Consider the following 15,969-nt stretch of genomic DNA (forward strand, 5'->3'; position numbering starts at 1 on the left):
TTTATAACCTCAATTTGAAAAGCATTCTTTTAACCAAACACATTAAACTATTTTTTGTTCAACCTCAATTTCAACCAAACATACTAGCGTCAATCTCAAATAAAATCAACATGAATCAAATTAAAAATAAAAATACATGACAAAAAAAAAACCAAAAAACATTGCGCTGTGGGAATCCAAAGTGTAGTTATGTGTAGGTGTACAATTGATGAAACAGTATTAGCTATTTTAGTGTTTTGCAAATAATTTTATACAATGCAAATTGCAGTGAGGGAGGGGGAGATAGCGAGGGGGGAGAGAGAGAGAGAGAGTTGGAGGCCAGTTCATGATTCAAACTGCAACCTAACTCAAATTTTCCTAGAAACTTAGATTATTAAAAAACAATCTAAACCCGCAAAATGAAACGGGTAAACAAAAACGAAAGGTAAGGCACAACCCAGACATCTACCTGGCTATTTACAGAGGCACGAAACAACCACCAACCGATTTCTACATAATTAACGCCAGTACTGAGCCCACCGATGAATGGTCTCAACCATTTGAGGGAACAATGCACTAACACTCTCATTTATAAGATCCTGGAAAAAGTGTATGCAGGCCTCATCATCCATGTCCAACCGAAACTTCTCCTGAAGCTGTAAACATCACCATAGACTAAATCATAAAACAGACAGAAAGGAAAAGGAAAAGAAAATAGATGTAAGAAAATAGTCGCAAGAAAAATAAAGTGTTACCTTGAGAATGCCTTTTTCAGGATCAGAAGCTATGTCAGGAATGTTGGAACCCGCCATCAGATGGAAAAGATTCAAAATTAGGTTACTGGACTTCCTAATGATGTTGTATGCTTCACAGCAGTAGGATTTAAACCTGGTATAGTATGGGCTGCAAGACAATAATAATAAATAAATAAATAAAAAGCTTATTCACACATTTGCTTGCGTGCATTTTAAGAGCATCTTAAATTGTTTCCAAATCTACAGGTCTTTTTAAGGAAGCTACGCAGGAAAATAGAAACAGAAAACCAGTAAAGAGAAAAGAAAAACTTTCTATACCACCTATGGCCTTGATTATTTTTTTGCAGAGTTTGATAAGGTACCTATTTGTACCCTAGTGAATCCTAAATCTACTTATCCAGCAAGGACATAAAACGGTAGCACAAGAAAAGGGAAAAAATGTAAGAGAAAGATTGAATAAAACAAAGAACACCTTTCTGCACCCCCCATGGCCTCAACCATTTCTTTGCAGAGTTTCATTGGTGGTGGAAAATGCTTTGGATCTCGGCCAAGAATAAAACCAAAATCAACATGGAAAAGACGCCCATCTTCCGTGAGGAGAAGGTTGTCTAGGTGCCTGGGACCAAGAAAAATAGATATCTTAAGAAATACATTCTACTTTAAATATCTACAGCAGCACTAGGAAGTACAGAAATTAAGATGCCTGTGCAAAGATGAAAGGTCTTTTAGAGATTGACAGCCGACACTCAACAAAGCAGATAAAAATGTGGGGGTGTACACACACACACACATATATATGAAAGCATAATGAGACAATTTGCATAAAATTTCAGATTCCACATATTGAAAATCAAAGCCACAACGGGAAAAAGGACAAACTCCACTTTTACACAAGCAAAGGTAAATGAATCTTTGGGGGCCTAGTGGGGATGGGCCAATGGGAAAATGCTGTTTCTCTGGCAATCAGATGAATCACTGTTCAATTACTCTAGGTTATAATTTAAACTCCAGTTCTCCTGGATCATGAACTGTAGCATGTAAGCTACTTCCAAGTATAAGGAACATAAAACCATCTGAAGAAATTTTTAATTTACGTGAACTTTTCAATAGCCTGGGAATGAGATCATGTTCCTACTCAAAACACCTAGGACAGCTTAACAACAAGCCAGCAGCATTTGCACATTTCAAGAACTAGGCTGTAAACCTTCCCAGCCACTATCATTTCTGGGGCTCTAGTGTGAAAGATGAATTGCTAACATAATTTGCAAGGTACATGCACACGCATTTTAATGTGTGCATGATTAGACATTACCTGTCTCCAACACCCAATATATATGTGATTACAGAGTAGCCAGCACAACTTTTAATGAATGTCTCAAGACAGGAGGCTGTGATCCCAAATGGTCCATGTTCATCAGGATGAAACTTCTGCAAATAGTTGATAATGCTACGATGCTCTTGGAGAATCTGGATTTGGAAACATGATTGTTAGCAACCAATCATAACATAATATGTGTTACATATGATATGAATTTCTTGAATAAATCTTCATGAACATAATTCTAACAACTAATCTGCAATAAAGAATAAATAATTGAGGTCCCTTTTAATTCTCAGATAGTATGGAAAGGGCACAATAACCAGTGAATCAGTTTGTAAACCATGTTCAGGTATAGTAAGCCATTTTTATCCCTTTATTTCCCTCCAAGTTCTAAGAATCATAGAGAAGATCTTCACCATTGTCCACAAAAAAAATTCCATCATCATAGAAATTAACAGAGCAAAGTGCCTTGCTGATCATGAAGGAAGTCATTTGAAAGGCTAGGTACAAAGGTTGCAACAAATTTACTTCATGCAAAATTTTCAGATTGCATTGATTTTACTTTTTCAACTATCCTTAGAAAGACATTGTCTACTTGTCTCATGTAAAATCTTTTCTTGAAACTTGCAAATTTTAGTAGAAATTTTCTTATATGAACCTTTGAGCATTTCAAAAGAAAGAAAATGAAGTATAAATATTGAGACAATGGACACATCTCCATTGAATTCCAATGCAATAACTTCGTTACATAGTTGATACACATAGGTGATTGGACTCATCCCTTCAAAGGATCAACTTTTGGAGGATGAAATACCTGAGCCAATGAACGTGATGGTATGAATTCTAGCATGCCTTCATCCTGTCCAGTAGCAAGCACCTTATATGGAGTTAAGTGCAGATCAAGATTTTCCAACTTAAGCAATCGGTCCATTAGAGATACCATTTGGACAACCTGCAGGAACATATATCAAAACATCACAGATGTCAAGGTTTATACCAAACATCCTACCCACCAAACTCCAACATAGTATGCAGCACAAATGCATGTCTTTGTGTAGGTGCGTGCGTCGCACGCGTGTGACAGAGAGGGGGGAGGCACATTAGAAGAGTTTTTTTGCATGCCCAATTATAATTTCTTAGGAACAGTCAACCATTTACCAATTGGTCTTGCCGAAGATCATCCCCCTTCTTAAATATGACCTTGCAAGTTCCACCATTGTGTGTTCGAAAAGTCAGGCGCAAAGGATGCAGTGCACTTTTGAATATCGTAGACTCTGATGGCACTATCCCAGTGATAAGGACACCTGGAGCAAGCGGTGATCTTATTGGCTGAAATCCAACACAGTATTTAAAACAATTTACAAAGTCTTAGCAGTCTTCAATAATAATTTAAATAGAATAGAACAGTGAAATGTAAAGCATGCCATTTTAAGAGCTTATAAAATGAAATGCTCAATGGAAAAGGAACCTCTGGTTGTTGAACTACCTCTTCAAAATAGGTAAGTTCACTAAGAAGACCTGAGAGAAGTTGTCTAAGCTTTTCAGTTTTCTTCTGAGTATTGCCCCTCACATTTCTTAAATCTTTTGTTATAGAACATAACTGGGCTGTCAATTCTGTCTGGCGCACCAAACTCTGCCACAACTTAAATCCATCTTCTTCTCCACTTGGACCAGCTGCCAACTGTTATGAAGAGGATGTAATTACTCAACTGCATAAACAACTTTGCATTCCATATTTTACTGAGGAAAGGAATTTTGTTTAAAAGCTAAACACAGCCAATTATAATAGTCTAGCACCATTTGATACCTCAAGTTGCTTCTTTTTTTTCATCATAAAAGATACATGTTCCATGCAGTGAAAATTACATTTTGGAAGTTCCAGAGTAAACTTGGATCCACCTATGTCTTCTCCGCTTATATTTAGAATACCAACCATACACAGAGTCTGAAATGATATTTTGCTACTTCTAATTGTCTTTTACACGTAGAGGTTACACAGAGAGAACTGAAATGAAGATAAAGATATTTTGCTACTTCTATCCCTCTTTCACAAGTGGAGGAACATGAATATATATTCCACAATGTTACATGGAGAACAACTGAAATTAGGATGTTGAATTGTTGACTTGTTCATCTCTGGGTCAAAATGCAACAGAGCACCATATAATTTTGATCAAGCACTATGCTCTTCCACAACAAGGGTTTATCCTTTTGCATTTAGTTGTCATGTATGATCCTCTGTTAGGAGAGGACTTAACACTGTCAGCTTGTATATGAGATGGCATGATAAACTTACCAAACCCTTTCTTACATTGCTCTTTATCTTTTTAGAGCATCATACCAAACAAATGGAACAGAGGCTCTTGCTGACACAGAAACCACATTTCACTCGAGCACAAAACAAAAGGCAGGCCAATGAAGTGCTTACAGCCACAATCATATGCTGCTCTTTTTTTAATCTTTAGGGCAAAAGTTATATAATAGTATTGTTAGACATTGAAACTAGAAACAGATTAAAATCGCGAAATATTGCCAGAAGCTGCAGTTAATATAATTTAAATGGATGTGAGGAACTTGCACTGCCACTCATGGGATCAAAAGAACTAATTTTTAGGAAAATAGAACACAGATATGATGGGCTACAGAAATTTCATAATGCACACCTTCACCATATTCTCCTCCAGTATCTCATACGTAGAATAAAACCGTTTTGCATATGCAGGATCATAAAGTTCCACAGCAACATACCAACGAAGAAAGCTACCCAACTCGATGTTGTTTAATGCTGTCAAACACAACAATAGTCTCAGATGCAATAAAGAAGCTAACTGCATAAACATGGATGGATGGATGGAAGGATGGATGGATAGTATACATGCGTGCATGGATATGAACATACACGCCCAATAACCTGTATGCACACATATACAGACATTCTATAACACTTAAGAGTACAAAGCATACAGCGTTTTACGAGGAATTGAGAAAGGCGAGATTTATCAGAGCGCTCAAATCTAAGAGCCTGAACCAGTTGAAGTAAGTAACACTGAAGTTCTTCATCATCAGCTCTTTCAAGAACACTGACAGCATATGCACGAACCTGTTAAGAGGAATTACAATCAGGCATCATTCACTCTGGAAAAGATGTGTAAAATTCTCCATTTTACAGGCATTTTTCTTGTTGAGGATATTATGCATCAGCATCAAGGCCTCTATAATATGTTCTTAATCTTTCAAAAATACTCATTCGATTCTTATGAATGCTTTATAGGTCATTATCCCAAGCATCGTCCCACCTAAGATCTCCGAAAAGAAAACTTGGATAGTTTGGACTTTGGAATAATATTAATTCATAAGACAGCTCTTCCAAACAAAAGGCATAAAAAAAATAAAAAAAGGCAGGACTTCTGATTAGTCAGAATGGTAAGAGCAAGACACCAGATCATTCTTGCAAACCCACCTCTTCCCTCTCAAATACAGGAGATAGAAGCTCCAATGCATCACATACATCAATCATTTCCCACCTATTCATCAATTCTAATGCCTGCTTTGCTTCCTGAAAATGCATCAGCATAAAAACATTTAGAAATTATCTATATTTTGGTTAGTGATAATAAAGCAAATAAAAAAAAAAGGTAGTAAAAGCATTTGAAGAAAAGCAATAAAAACAGATGCTGAATTTGAATAATTAAAATCAGAAAATGGTGAAATAGTCAAGCAAACTATTTATTAACACAACCATGTGATGCAACCAATAGCTAGCAAATAAAGTCTACACCTCCCTTCCCCAAATGATAAAAACACCATGATTCTCACAAGGTGAAGATCCAAAAAGTAATTTGAGATATTGGAAGGAGAAACGGAACGTGAGAAAGAAGAGAGGTAAATCAATGTTTCAGTCATTTCACCCATGCAGTAAATTACAGAGAGTAAAATTTCAAAGGGAAAATAATCAAATGTTGACCTGAACATCACTCCATTCAACACATCGTAGGAACTTTGTAAGAGCCCTCTTCTCTGACATCAATGAGAAACGGAATTTCCACAGAAGCTGTCTTTCATCTCCATTCAAAATCCTTGTTGGCGGGTACTTCAGAATCCTTTGAATTGACCTTAAAAACAAGTAGGCAAATGATATAACTCAACACATGCAAGATAAAACCACTCAATAAATAAGTTAAAAAAATAGTGCTGAAATGACATAATCAATCCATGACAGAGATGAGATAAATTAACATTTGACAGTTATTGATTGCCCAGTGTTAATGAATATCAGACCCAGCTGCTCTATTATACCAAAGCTCACACTTTGTACAAGTTCAGCTTGTTTTAACAAGATTCAACATTCAAGACTGAAGCTGCAAATTCTGACAGACTAGCCATGTCAATTCACATGCGAATCTCTCAATATATCTCAACAGAAAAAATTGAGCTGAGTACACATAAGAACTTACAATTTCTAAGGGAAGTTTATTTTTGTAAGAAATTGAATCTCTCATGTAAAGGGTTTAGAGCTTACTTCCGTTCATTAGAGCTTGGCTTCAGATCCCTGTCAATTATACCTCGTGTCAGACTTCTTGCCAGCTTTAGTTGCTTGTGCTCAGAGGGATTTATCTTTCCAATTTCTGGATCCCACACAGTAACAAGCTCATTCGTTGACGCTATAGGAGATGGTAATAAGAAATTTGCTCCTGACTCCTACATGTCAGACAAAAAGTTTTAAAATATGTATAGAATTTGGGCTACAATATTAACCACATCATTTGCCCCATGCTTGAATGAGCAGAAATGTAATTTGATGTGGTTCAAGAAGTTGTCCTAGAAAAGTCAGGTGTCTACAACGAGCCCAAGGCCAGCATACTTAATCAGTATTTATTGGACTTCTATATTTAGTATAGTATGAGTATAAAAGCTATCAAATTCCCATGCTCATTATGGCATCCATGACCAAGCCATTGCCCCATCCATTAAAGGCACCTTCTGCAAAATTGTCATAGAGTCAATGATGAAGGAATTGTTAAGGATAATATCCTTGATCGATCATGATCTATCTCCTGGTCGATCATGGTTGACCTCATGCCTCATATCCCAGATCGATCATGATATATCTGCTAGTCACATCTCTGGTTGATCTCATACATCACTCAATCAGCAAGAATCAAGGGATTGACAACCACAACATATATCAAGGATCATATAATGTCATCCTATCTTCCGTTTCCAGAATACATGCTTTGTATATTAATGCTGCTGGTTATTTGAATTTACCAAATATAGAACATTGTAAAGATACATAAATGACAGACCTTGATCGAGAAAATTAATTCAAGCCTTTGCATTTTCATTCTTTTGTCTTACATGGTTTCAGAGCCAACACAGCTAACACCACTATCCAAAATGCCTGATTCAACTACTTCCCAAAGCATGTCCTTTCTCATCCCCAATATTACCCAGTTCATATCAATCAAGTTGGATCACAACAACTATTTACTGTGAGTGTCATAGTTCTTGCCTGTCTTGCATACCCATGATCTTTTGGGTATTGTCAATAACTAAAATCCTTGCCCACCCAAACACCCTGACTCCACCTCTGATGCCACACCCAAGATCAACCTAGATTTTGTTCTCTGGACTAAGAAGAATTGATACCTTCTGAGTTGGATCAATGCCACAATGACAAAAGGTGTCCACTCTACTGTTTCCTAAAGGCATGCTTTGTATATTAAAGTCGCTGATGATTTGTGTTTACCAAGTATAGAGTACTATAAAGCTATATATAAATGACAGGCCTTGATCAATGAAATTATATATACATTTTCATTTTCTTATCTTATCTTACAGGAATTAGGTGCGTTATAGATAGGTCCTAGGTTTAAATCTTCCAAATCAGGCAAGAGAATGAATAAGTAAGATTGTCATAACCAATTTTAACTAGTGAATAACCAAATATTGATATTCGATGTTAGAAACAAAAATAGAAAATCAATAGAGGAAATAAACAATTTATAAACATTATTACTGCAATTGTACCAGAGCAAGTTCAATTTCAAAAAAAAGTAGATGATTGCATGTGGATCATACCTGAAAAACAACTCGATGTTCAAGACTGCAAAAATCAACAACCAAGTATAAGGAAGAATTTCCATTTTTACAGTTTTCAAGTTCCTTGATTTTCTCCATAGCTTTGAAAGTGAGACGGTCGAGCCAATCAACACATTGAATTTGTCCTCTCTCATATTTATTAACAAGCTTCTCTAAACGCTCCACCTCCCCACGCTCATGCTTGGGGACCTACAACCACAGAATACTGATTAGAAAATGTGGCTGGATATGTATCAGATGCAAGTTGCAAATCAAGTGGTATCAGTAACCTTTCCAGGAGTAGTTGTCGGAAATGATCCATCAGCTTCCTTCCCTGGCCAAAGCCTAAGCTTTTGCTTCCCTGTTTTGAGTTGCATCTTGTTGTTAAAAAGAAGAATGGTTGCTCCTCCAATCAATCCCTCATCTTTCCCACACGAAACATCCCAAACCTACATGTGAAAGCAGGTTGAGCATTAACAAAAGAAGAGGTCCTAAAACAGTAGAGAGAAGCGGCAAACACCTAACCATTAACCCCAAAACGACTTTTCTCTATATAAGCTCCCAATTTTGAATCAACAAAAGCGAGCAGAACAACAGGAGTCAAAGGAAGTTGTCAACATATCAAAAAGCGTGCTCAATTTCAGCAAGACTGCAGTTTTAACACACATTACAGTAATAGTGAAACAAGGCATGACATAATCCGGTGCAAGAAAAACTAGAGTATTGCAAAGAAAATGGATCATAATATACTTTATGTGAAGGATTACTTGCAGCAATAACCATGCAGAAAAGGGAAGGTTGATTGATACTGGGATGGAAATCTCAAAACATTGATATTTTCAAATAATTTAATTGAAATAACTGAACTATATAATAAAATATAGCGTACAATGCTCTCCTACTGAAACAGTTACTGTTCGAGGACATTAATTAAAAAAAAAAAAAGATTTTGGAAGCAACTCTCCTAAAAAGAAAATTACCGTGAAAGCGAGCTGTGAGTGGGCAGTTAAGTCGCGATATTTAGTGCTCATGGTGATCAGCTCATTCCAGCAATATGATGCTCCACCAGATTCCAATCTAGCACCCAAAACACCCAAAAAAAAATAATAATAAAATAAAACCTAAGATTAAAAATAAAATAAAAAAGCTCTCAAGAAAAAGGGGGGAAAAAAACCTAGTTCTGATGGGAAGGCCGAATGGAGCGCCATCAATGTACAAGGCACACTCAACGTACAGCTCTGCATTTATCTCTTCTGTGATTATGGAATGAATTCATTTCAATTATCAGATTTCAGTATAGATAGGTAAATTGAATAGAGAAAGGGAGGGAGGGGGCGCGCGCGCGTGACTGATTGACCTGAATTGGGTGACTTCGTAGGAGAAGAAGGCAAAGGTCCGAGGAGTCTCTCGACACGAAAAGTGACGGGGAGATTGATGTCGCAGGACAAGAAGAATCGAAATTCCTTTCCACTCATCCCTTAATTTTATTTCTTCTTCTTCTTCCTGATTTTAATTTCATTCATAAGCTATATTATTAGTTATATTTCAAAGCTATATTTCAAAGGCAAGTGAGATGAAATTAAAAACCAAGTCTACAAGCAGAAGAGAGAGCCGGGTTCAGAAAGAAAAGGCCCACCACAGTAGAAAGCTTATATTATTAGTTCTTCTATTATGCCTTCAATGGCACGTTTTGCAATTTGTTTATATATCCCGATTCCGTTAGATCGGATGCCACGTGTTAAATAAAAATAACTGCAATACTAAAAAAATAAAAATAAAAACTCAAATTATAAATAATTCATATGTTAAAGAAATTAAATTAAATGCATAGGATCAAGTATTTCCTTTTTTCCACTAATTGAAAAAAGGTGTGGTTTTATAAATTCAATAAATATTAAAGACAGTAAAACAAAATTATTTGATGAACTATCTTTCTTCTTGGATTAATCACAAATTTTGTCCTCTAATTAAAAAAAACTATTTTTCAATGTGGTCCTTTCATTAATTTTTTATTCAATCTTCACCACCCATATTGACATCTTAGATAAAATTAACTTGTTTAACTATGAAAATAAAAATAATTTAAATTCTGAAGGAAGAAAAAAGAAGAAGAAGAAGAAAGTTATTTAAACATGAAAAAAAAATTACAAATTTCTAGGCCTTTTTCCATAATTTTAAATTTTTTATTATCTTTTGAAATCTAGATATCTAATTTTTGGGTATTTTGTCAAAATACTTTTTTAATTTTTCAAGTTTTATATTATTTTTTATTTTCAAATTTCTAACAATTTTTTTCAAAATATACATTTAATTTTGCTTTTTGTTTTTTTCAAGTTTTTTATTTTTAGATTTCTAGAGATTTTAATGAATTTGAGATTTTTAAAATAACTTGTTTTTAATATGAAAACTTTCAATTATTTTTATTTTTGAATGTTGGGCACTTTTTTTAAAAACAAATACAATAGTCAAATTTAGATAACATATTTATCATTGTGGCAAAAGTTAGCGTTAAACTAGACAGTGATGAAATAAAGAGGCTATATTAACGGAATTTTTTAAGTTGAGGGACCAAATAAATTCAAAATATAATAAAGAGATCATATTTGTTGTTATCTAATTTTTTATAAAATTTTTAAAAAAACCAAAATAATATTGCATCATCTTTCCCAAATAATTTAAAATAAAAAAGAGAAAAAAAATATTTAATTTTTTAATAATCCAATTATAATTGTGGAAAGAAAATGACTAATTTAAAAATTGAAAACCCTCTCATGAAGCAACTCATATTTTTAATTAAATGTCTAAAATTAATTTTTTTAATCTAAAAGTTTATTTTTCTTTGTTTTGTTTTCAAGTAACAAATGAAAGGTTGTGATTTATTCTTGAAATTCAATGGTTAATCAATTCTTTTAATCTAATAGTTCATTTCTTTGCTTTATCTCTAAATAGCAAATAAATAGTTATGATTTGTTTTTAAAATCCAATAATTAATTTTAGTCTACTTTATCTTCAAACCTAAATTTTTATTTATTTATTTATAGGTAGTTACACTAACAGAGGAAAAGATTTAAGGGAACTAGAAAAAATATAAAAAATTCTCACACTCTTTTTTTTAAATCTCCCACATAAAGAAAAAAAAAAAAAACCCAGCCCAGTACCTCAACCTAAAAACTAGCCTCCATGGAGGGAGACCAAAAAAACCTACTGCTCACTATCATTTTTTTCTTTACCATCGCCGGCTACACCCACAACCTTCTACCCCACCGTGAACCAGACCAGTCCTTTGTCCCAGAAGCCCCCATCACCAGCCACCCTCACTCATGTCCCTCCATCTTCTATACTGAAACCACCTAAAAATACCAGCACCGAAACCCACCTCCAACAACCACCCAGCCACCAGCTCGTCAACCACTCAGCCGCTAGCTTGCTAGCCACTTTCCTCCCCACCTAACTTGCCTACACCCACACGCCACCATCATCTTCAACCTTAGGCCATAGCCTACACCAACTTGCCATTTTTCTTTCCACTCAGCACCACTTGAAATAAAGCACCTCCCTATTTTGTTTCAATACAAGCCCGGGAGTGTTCATCTCTCATCTTCTTCAGAAGCCCACGACTGCCAACCCCCTAGTCACCAACCACTGAACCTCCTTCCAGCAGCCACCACACAGTCGCTTGCCCCAACTCTTACACTTCACATCCAAGAGCAAGCACTGACTGAGCTGCTCCTATATTTCCACCTTTTCCTTTGCTCCTGAAACCAGCCTATCCATCATATACGACTATTTCCCCTTTTCTCTCTCAATATCAACATTCGCCGGCCATCAACTCTTCAACACCAGCCGCAATAACTTGTTAATTAATATTAATTGTAGGCATTATGAGATAATTTGAAAGAAATGCAATATTAGCATGGTTGCATTCGTCGGCCATCAACTCTCCTTGTCGCCTGTCTCCATCTCCTTTTATCTCCACTCCCCATCATTTACTGTAAAAGTATGTATATTAAAAACTCAAAGGAAAGAAAATTGCAAATATATATAATTAATAAACATCCTAAGTGTGTTTATTACGGCGGTAATAATTTTTGTGATTGAGGTATAATAAAAATAATTTTTTAAAAAGTATTTTTTCATTGTGGTTGATGAGGTTAAAATATATATTTGGTTTAAGTGTGGTTAAATTTTATAATCATAAAAAAAAATATTAAAAGTGTTTGGTAAAAAATTATGGTTCAATTTTATATTATGGTATAATTACTTAAAAGGATTTCATTCATAATTTTAATTTTCAATAACATAAAAATTAATTTTACAACCAATAAAACATTATAAAAGATACCTAAACATAGCAGAACGATATTTTATAATTGTGTCATTAAACTTGCTGCATCTTATCATGTACCTAATTCATATGCAAAGGCTTGTGATTTTTTTGGACTTGTGATTTTTTTGGACTTGTGAATGTGGAGCCATATCAGTGAATAAATCATCGGGAACATAATTGGAATGATGATCAAACTCCATAAATACCATATCTTGGAGTGAAGTTCTTCTAATGTAATTATGAATTGTCATGGATGCAACAACAATTTGAACTTGTGCCTTGTAATTGAACGATGACATATTCTGTAAGATTCGCCTTTTTTTTTCTAAACTCTAAATGTACGTTCTATCACACAACCTAATGAAGAGTGGAGTGGACACGGTTGAAAATTTCTTCACGAGTTTATGGTTCTCCTCGCCTCCGAAATTCTTGCAAATGATATCTCTGACCTCTATATGGACCTAAAAATCCATATTCATTAGGATATCCTGAATCAACCAAGTAATATTTCCCTGTAAAAACATACAATGGGATAAAAATTAAAATTGCGTTTCCAAAAATTTAACATTAACACACACACACACGTTACTACTTTTTGGTGGCTTGGGGAATTTTATATGTGGATTGTCAATTGCCTCGAGAAAAATTCATATATCATGTGCACTACCTTCCTAGCCCACCCAAACAAATATGAATTGCATGTCAAAGCTATATGCAGCCATAACATTTTGAGTCGACACACCTTTTTTTCTGATAAATAGAATTTGATTTTCTGAAGAAACACATGCGCGCACATGTGTACCACCAATAACTCCTATACAAATCTAAAATAAGAGAAACTAGCCACCAGTATCAACGTTAGTTGACTACAAAATAAATTTTTTTCAATTTTATTTAATTCAAAGCATCAACAGTAACTATCAATAATTTCATTACCTTGAAATGAGGCATATACCTTGGATTGTTCAGAATTTCAAGCGGTGTGCTTACAAACTCGGGATTTGCAGGTTGTATTAAATCAGTAGCGGGTGAACAAACTGATTTAAGAACTTCATTAAAGTACCGACTAATAGTTTCTTTTGAATGTTGAAATCTCTCCTGAACTTTCATGTTGAAAGCACCCAATGCTATTGTATGAAGAAACATTCCAATTTTTTTAAAAATACATATTCTTTTAGATGCTTTTAACCCATATTGGTTTTTTAGTTGAAAGCAAAGACTTTGAAATGTCGCCGCATCTATCATAAACATGTTTACGCAGCATGTCCAATGTCCATGTAATATTTCAGTCAACCATCGCATTCTAGTGTTGTACGAATCCATACAAGGTTCCTTGTATATATAAGTATTATAGTATAATGCGAGAGCACCTGCCGTGCATATAACCAATTTCTGACGATCAAACTCTCTTTTCCAAAACAACCCACCTTCTTTGTTTGAATCATTATCGTCGTTTTCATCATTATTAGAATTGTCATCGCCACTGGAATCTCCATCATTATCAGCAGAATGACCAAAATTAACGTAGTCAGCTACATTATTCATTACATCATCATACCCCCTTCAAAAAGTGCTTCAAACCATTGTGAATCCATAAGTATTATGACATATAATTTTTTATATTTAATGGGAATATGCATTCAAAGTAATCATTACATAAATTAAAGATGTTCTATGAAACATGCATTTGTATTATCTTAAAGGTATTTAAATTGAAACAACTTTTATATACCAATATGAAATTTTGGTTATATAAACCTGTTATTAACTTGTTCCTTACAAATACAAAACATTGTACTCACAATGATGCAAATGAACAGACGTTTACGAAGCTATGAAAACCCTGAAACAACTGCTCTAACCCTGAAACAACTGCTCCAACTAACATTTCCTCGCGCAACCTAATCAAACAAAGCATTAATATCAATTTGTTTTAATTTTTTTCTTGAGATTCACATATAATAATTTATGCATGTACCAATTCACTTCTCTCATGACACTACAATACTAAAATTATGTTCAAGTAGTAACTTATTAAGCACTTATTTGTTAAAAGTATAGAATGAAGCGATTTCTTAATCATACTTTGTGTAGTATAAATGTTTGGAATTACATGATGAAAGTGAGAATTTGAATGCAAATGCATAAACAGGAGCTTGGACTGGAACAATCTAGATGGAATTAATTATGCCAAAGAGACCATGCCAATACTAAAGAATGCATTTTGTTTATAATAAAGTTTATCACATTGAAAGTAATATGCTACAATCATACTAAATGAAATGAAACTTACATATTATAAATCTCAGCAATGACAAATACCATCAATGAGAAACCAGCACACCTATTATCAATGCCATAACTTTCGGTTTGAGAAACCAGGACACCTGTTATCAATGCTATAACTTTCGATTTCTTTTTTAGTAGAATACAATATGACATGAAGTTTGCCTTCTGAAATTTTGGTTATTTATATACCAATAACAATAATGTAATTAACATTCAAAATAAGATCTTAACTAAAATTCCAAAACAATTGAAACACCAACTGAAATTTCGGTTTACCTTGTGAAATTTTGGTTCTTTATATACCAATAACACCAGTGCATATAACATTCAAAATAATAGGTAACTAACATTCTAAAACAGTCCCACACCAACTGAAATTTTGATTTCCAAGTATGAAACCAATCATTCAAAAGTAAGTAACCAAACATTCAAAGTCTCACACCAATTGAAAATTTTGATTTCAATAACTTGAACCTAACATTAAAAGTTTAGGTATCCATAAGTTCAAATTCCAATAATACTAACTGAAATTTTGGTTTTCATGTATGAAACCAAAATTTTCTAACAAGTAACCAAACATTTAAAGTCTCGAGTTCAGTACTCATAAAATTCCAACCTAACAATATTCAGTGAAACATAAAGTGAAAACATACATGGTAATGGTGTTCCAACTACTTGGTAACAGAAATACACGAATTAGTAGCCAACTTCATATAATTCCAGCAATAATTGCAACACAGGAAGTTTGCAAAAAAAAAAACAAAGGAAAAGATAAGTTCAATTGAAAATGCTATTAGATTATAGTATTTAACATAAATAAAATGACATGAATATGTTAATAAGTTAACACCTGACCTTATTCATCTAAGGTTTTCTTCCTTGTTCAAATATTATTTTCAGGCATGATATTTTTCTATCAATAGAACCCATTGCAGCCCACATCTCCCTCTTGCTTCTCGCACAAAAAAATTATATGGCAAAGGTATGCAAAGCACTACCAAGGTTAACTCCATCAATTGAATGCAGTTCTTCCATTACCTCTTCAATGCTACATCTTTTTTTATCTCTACAAGTTGTTGTGCTCTCTTTGGCCATGGAGACGGACTAAACAAGTTGATCCAGACATGCAAGTAATTATGCTCCCATTCAAGTTCCCCTCTTCTTTTTCTTGCATTGAGGTGTAGTATGATGTGTATCATTTCTCTTTGTACTATTGT

The 15,969-nt window shown here is 34.2% G+C and overlaps 1 protein-coding gene across 1 annotated transcript; it reads right to left on the reverse strand.

Annotated features, from left to right (window-relative positions):
• Nucleotides 1-205: 205 nt before the first annotated feature.
• Nucleotides 206-9,716, reverse strand: LOC7484773 (phosphatidylinositol 3-kinase, root isoform). Its single transcript, XM_002318592.4, has 17 exons — nt 9,494-9,716; nt 9,311-9,389; nt 9,117-9,213; nt 8,427-8,585; nt 8,137-8,346; nt 6,575-6,753; nt 6,020-6,167; nt 5,516-5,611; nt 5,020-5,155; nt 4,719-4,840; nt 3,542-3,736; nt 3,214-3,384; nt 2,870-3,007; nt 2,047-2,201; nt 1,207-1,350; nt 735-882; nt 206-635 (listed from the first exon to the last, which is right to left on the reverse strand). The coding sequence occupies exons 1-17, from the start codon at nt 9,609-9,611 to the stop codon at nt 498-500; spliced, it is 2,433 nt and encodes an 810-aa protein (XP_002318628.3). The 5' UTR covers nt 9,612-9,716; the 3' UTR covers nt 206-497.
• Between the last annotated feature and the right edge of the window lie 6,253 nt (nt 9,717-15,969).

Source organism: Populus trichocarpa, chromosome 12, assembly GCF_000002775.5.
Source record: "Populus trichocarpa isolate Nisqually-1 chromosome 12, P.trichocarpa_v4.1, whole genome shotgun sequence".
NCBI lineage: Eukaryota > Viridiplantae > Streptophyta > Magnoliopsida > Malpighiales > Salicaceae > Populus > Populus trichocarpa.

Coding starts and splice junctions, on each gene's coding strand:
- LOC7484773 (XM_002318592.4), bottom strand. CDS start 9,611: ATGAGTGGAAAGGAATTTCGATTCTTCTTGTCCTGCGACATCAATCTC. Junction 5,156..5,515: donor CTGTATTTGAGAGGGAAGAG/GTGGGTTTGCAA, acceptor TCCTCTTAACAG/GTTCGTGCATATGCTGTCAG. Junction 3,385..3,541: donor AACTTACCTATTTTGAAGAG/GTAGTTCAACAA, acceptor GTTGGATTTCAG/CCAATAAGATCACCGCTTGC.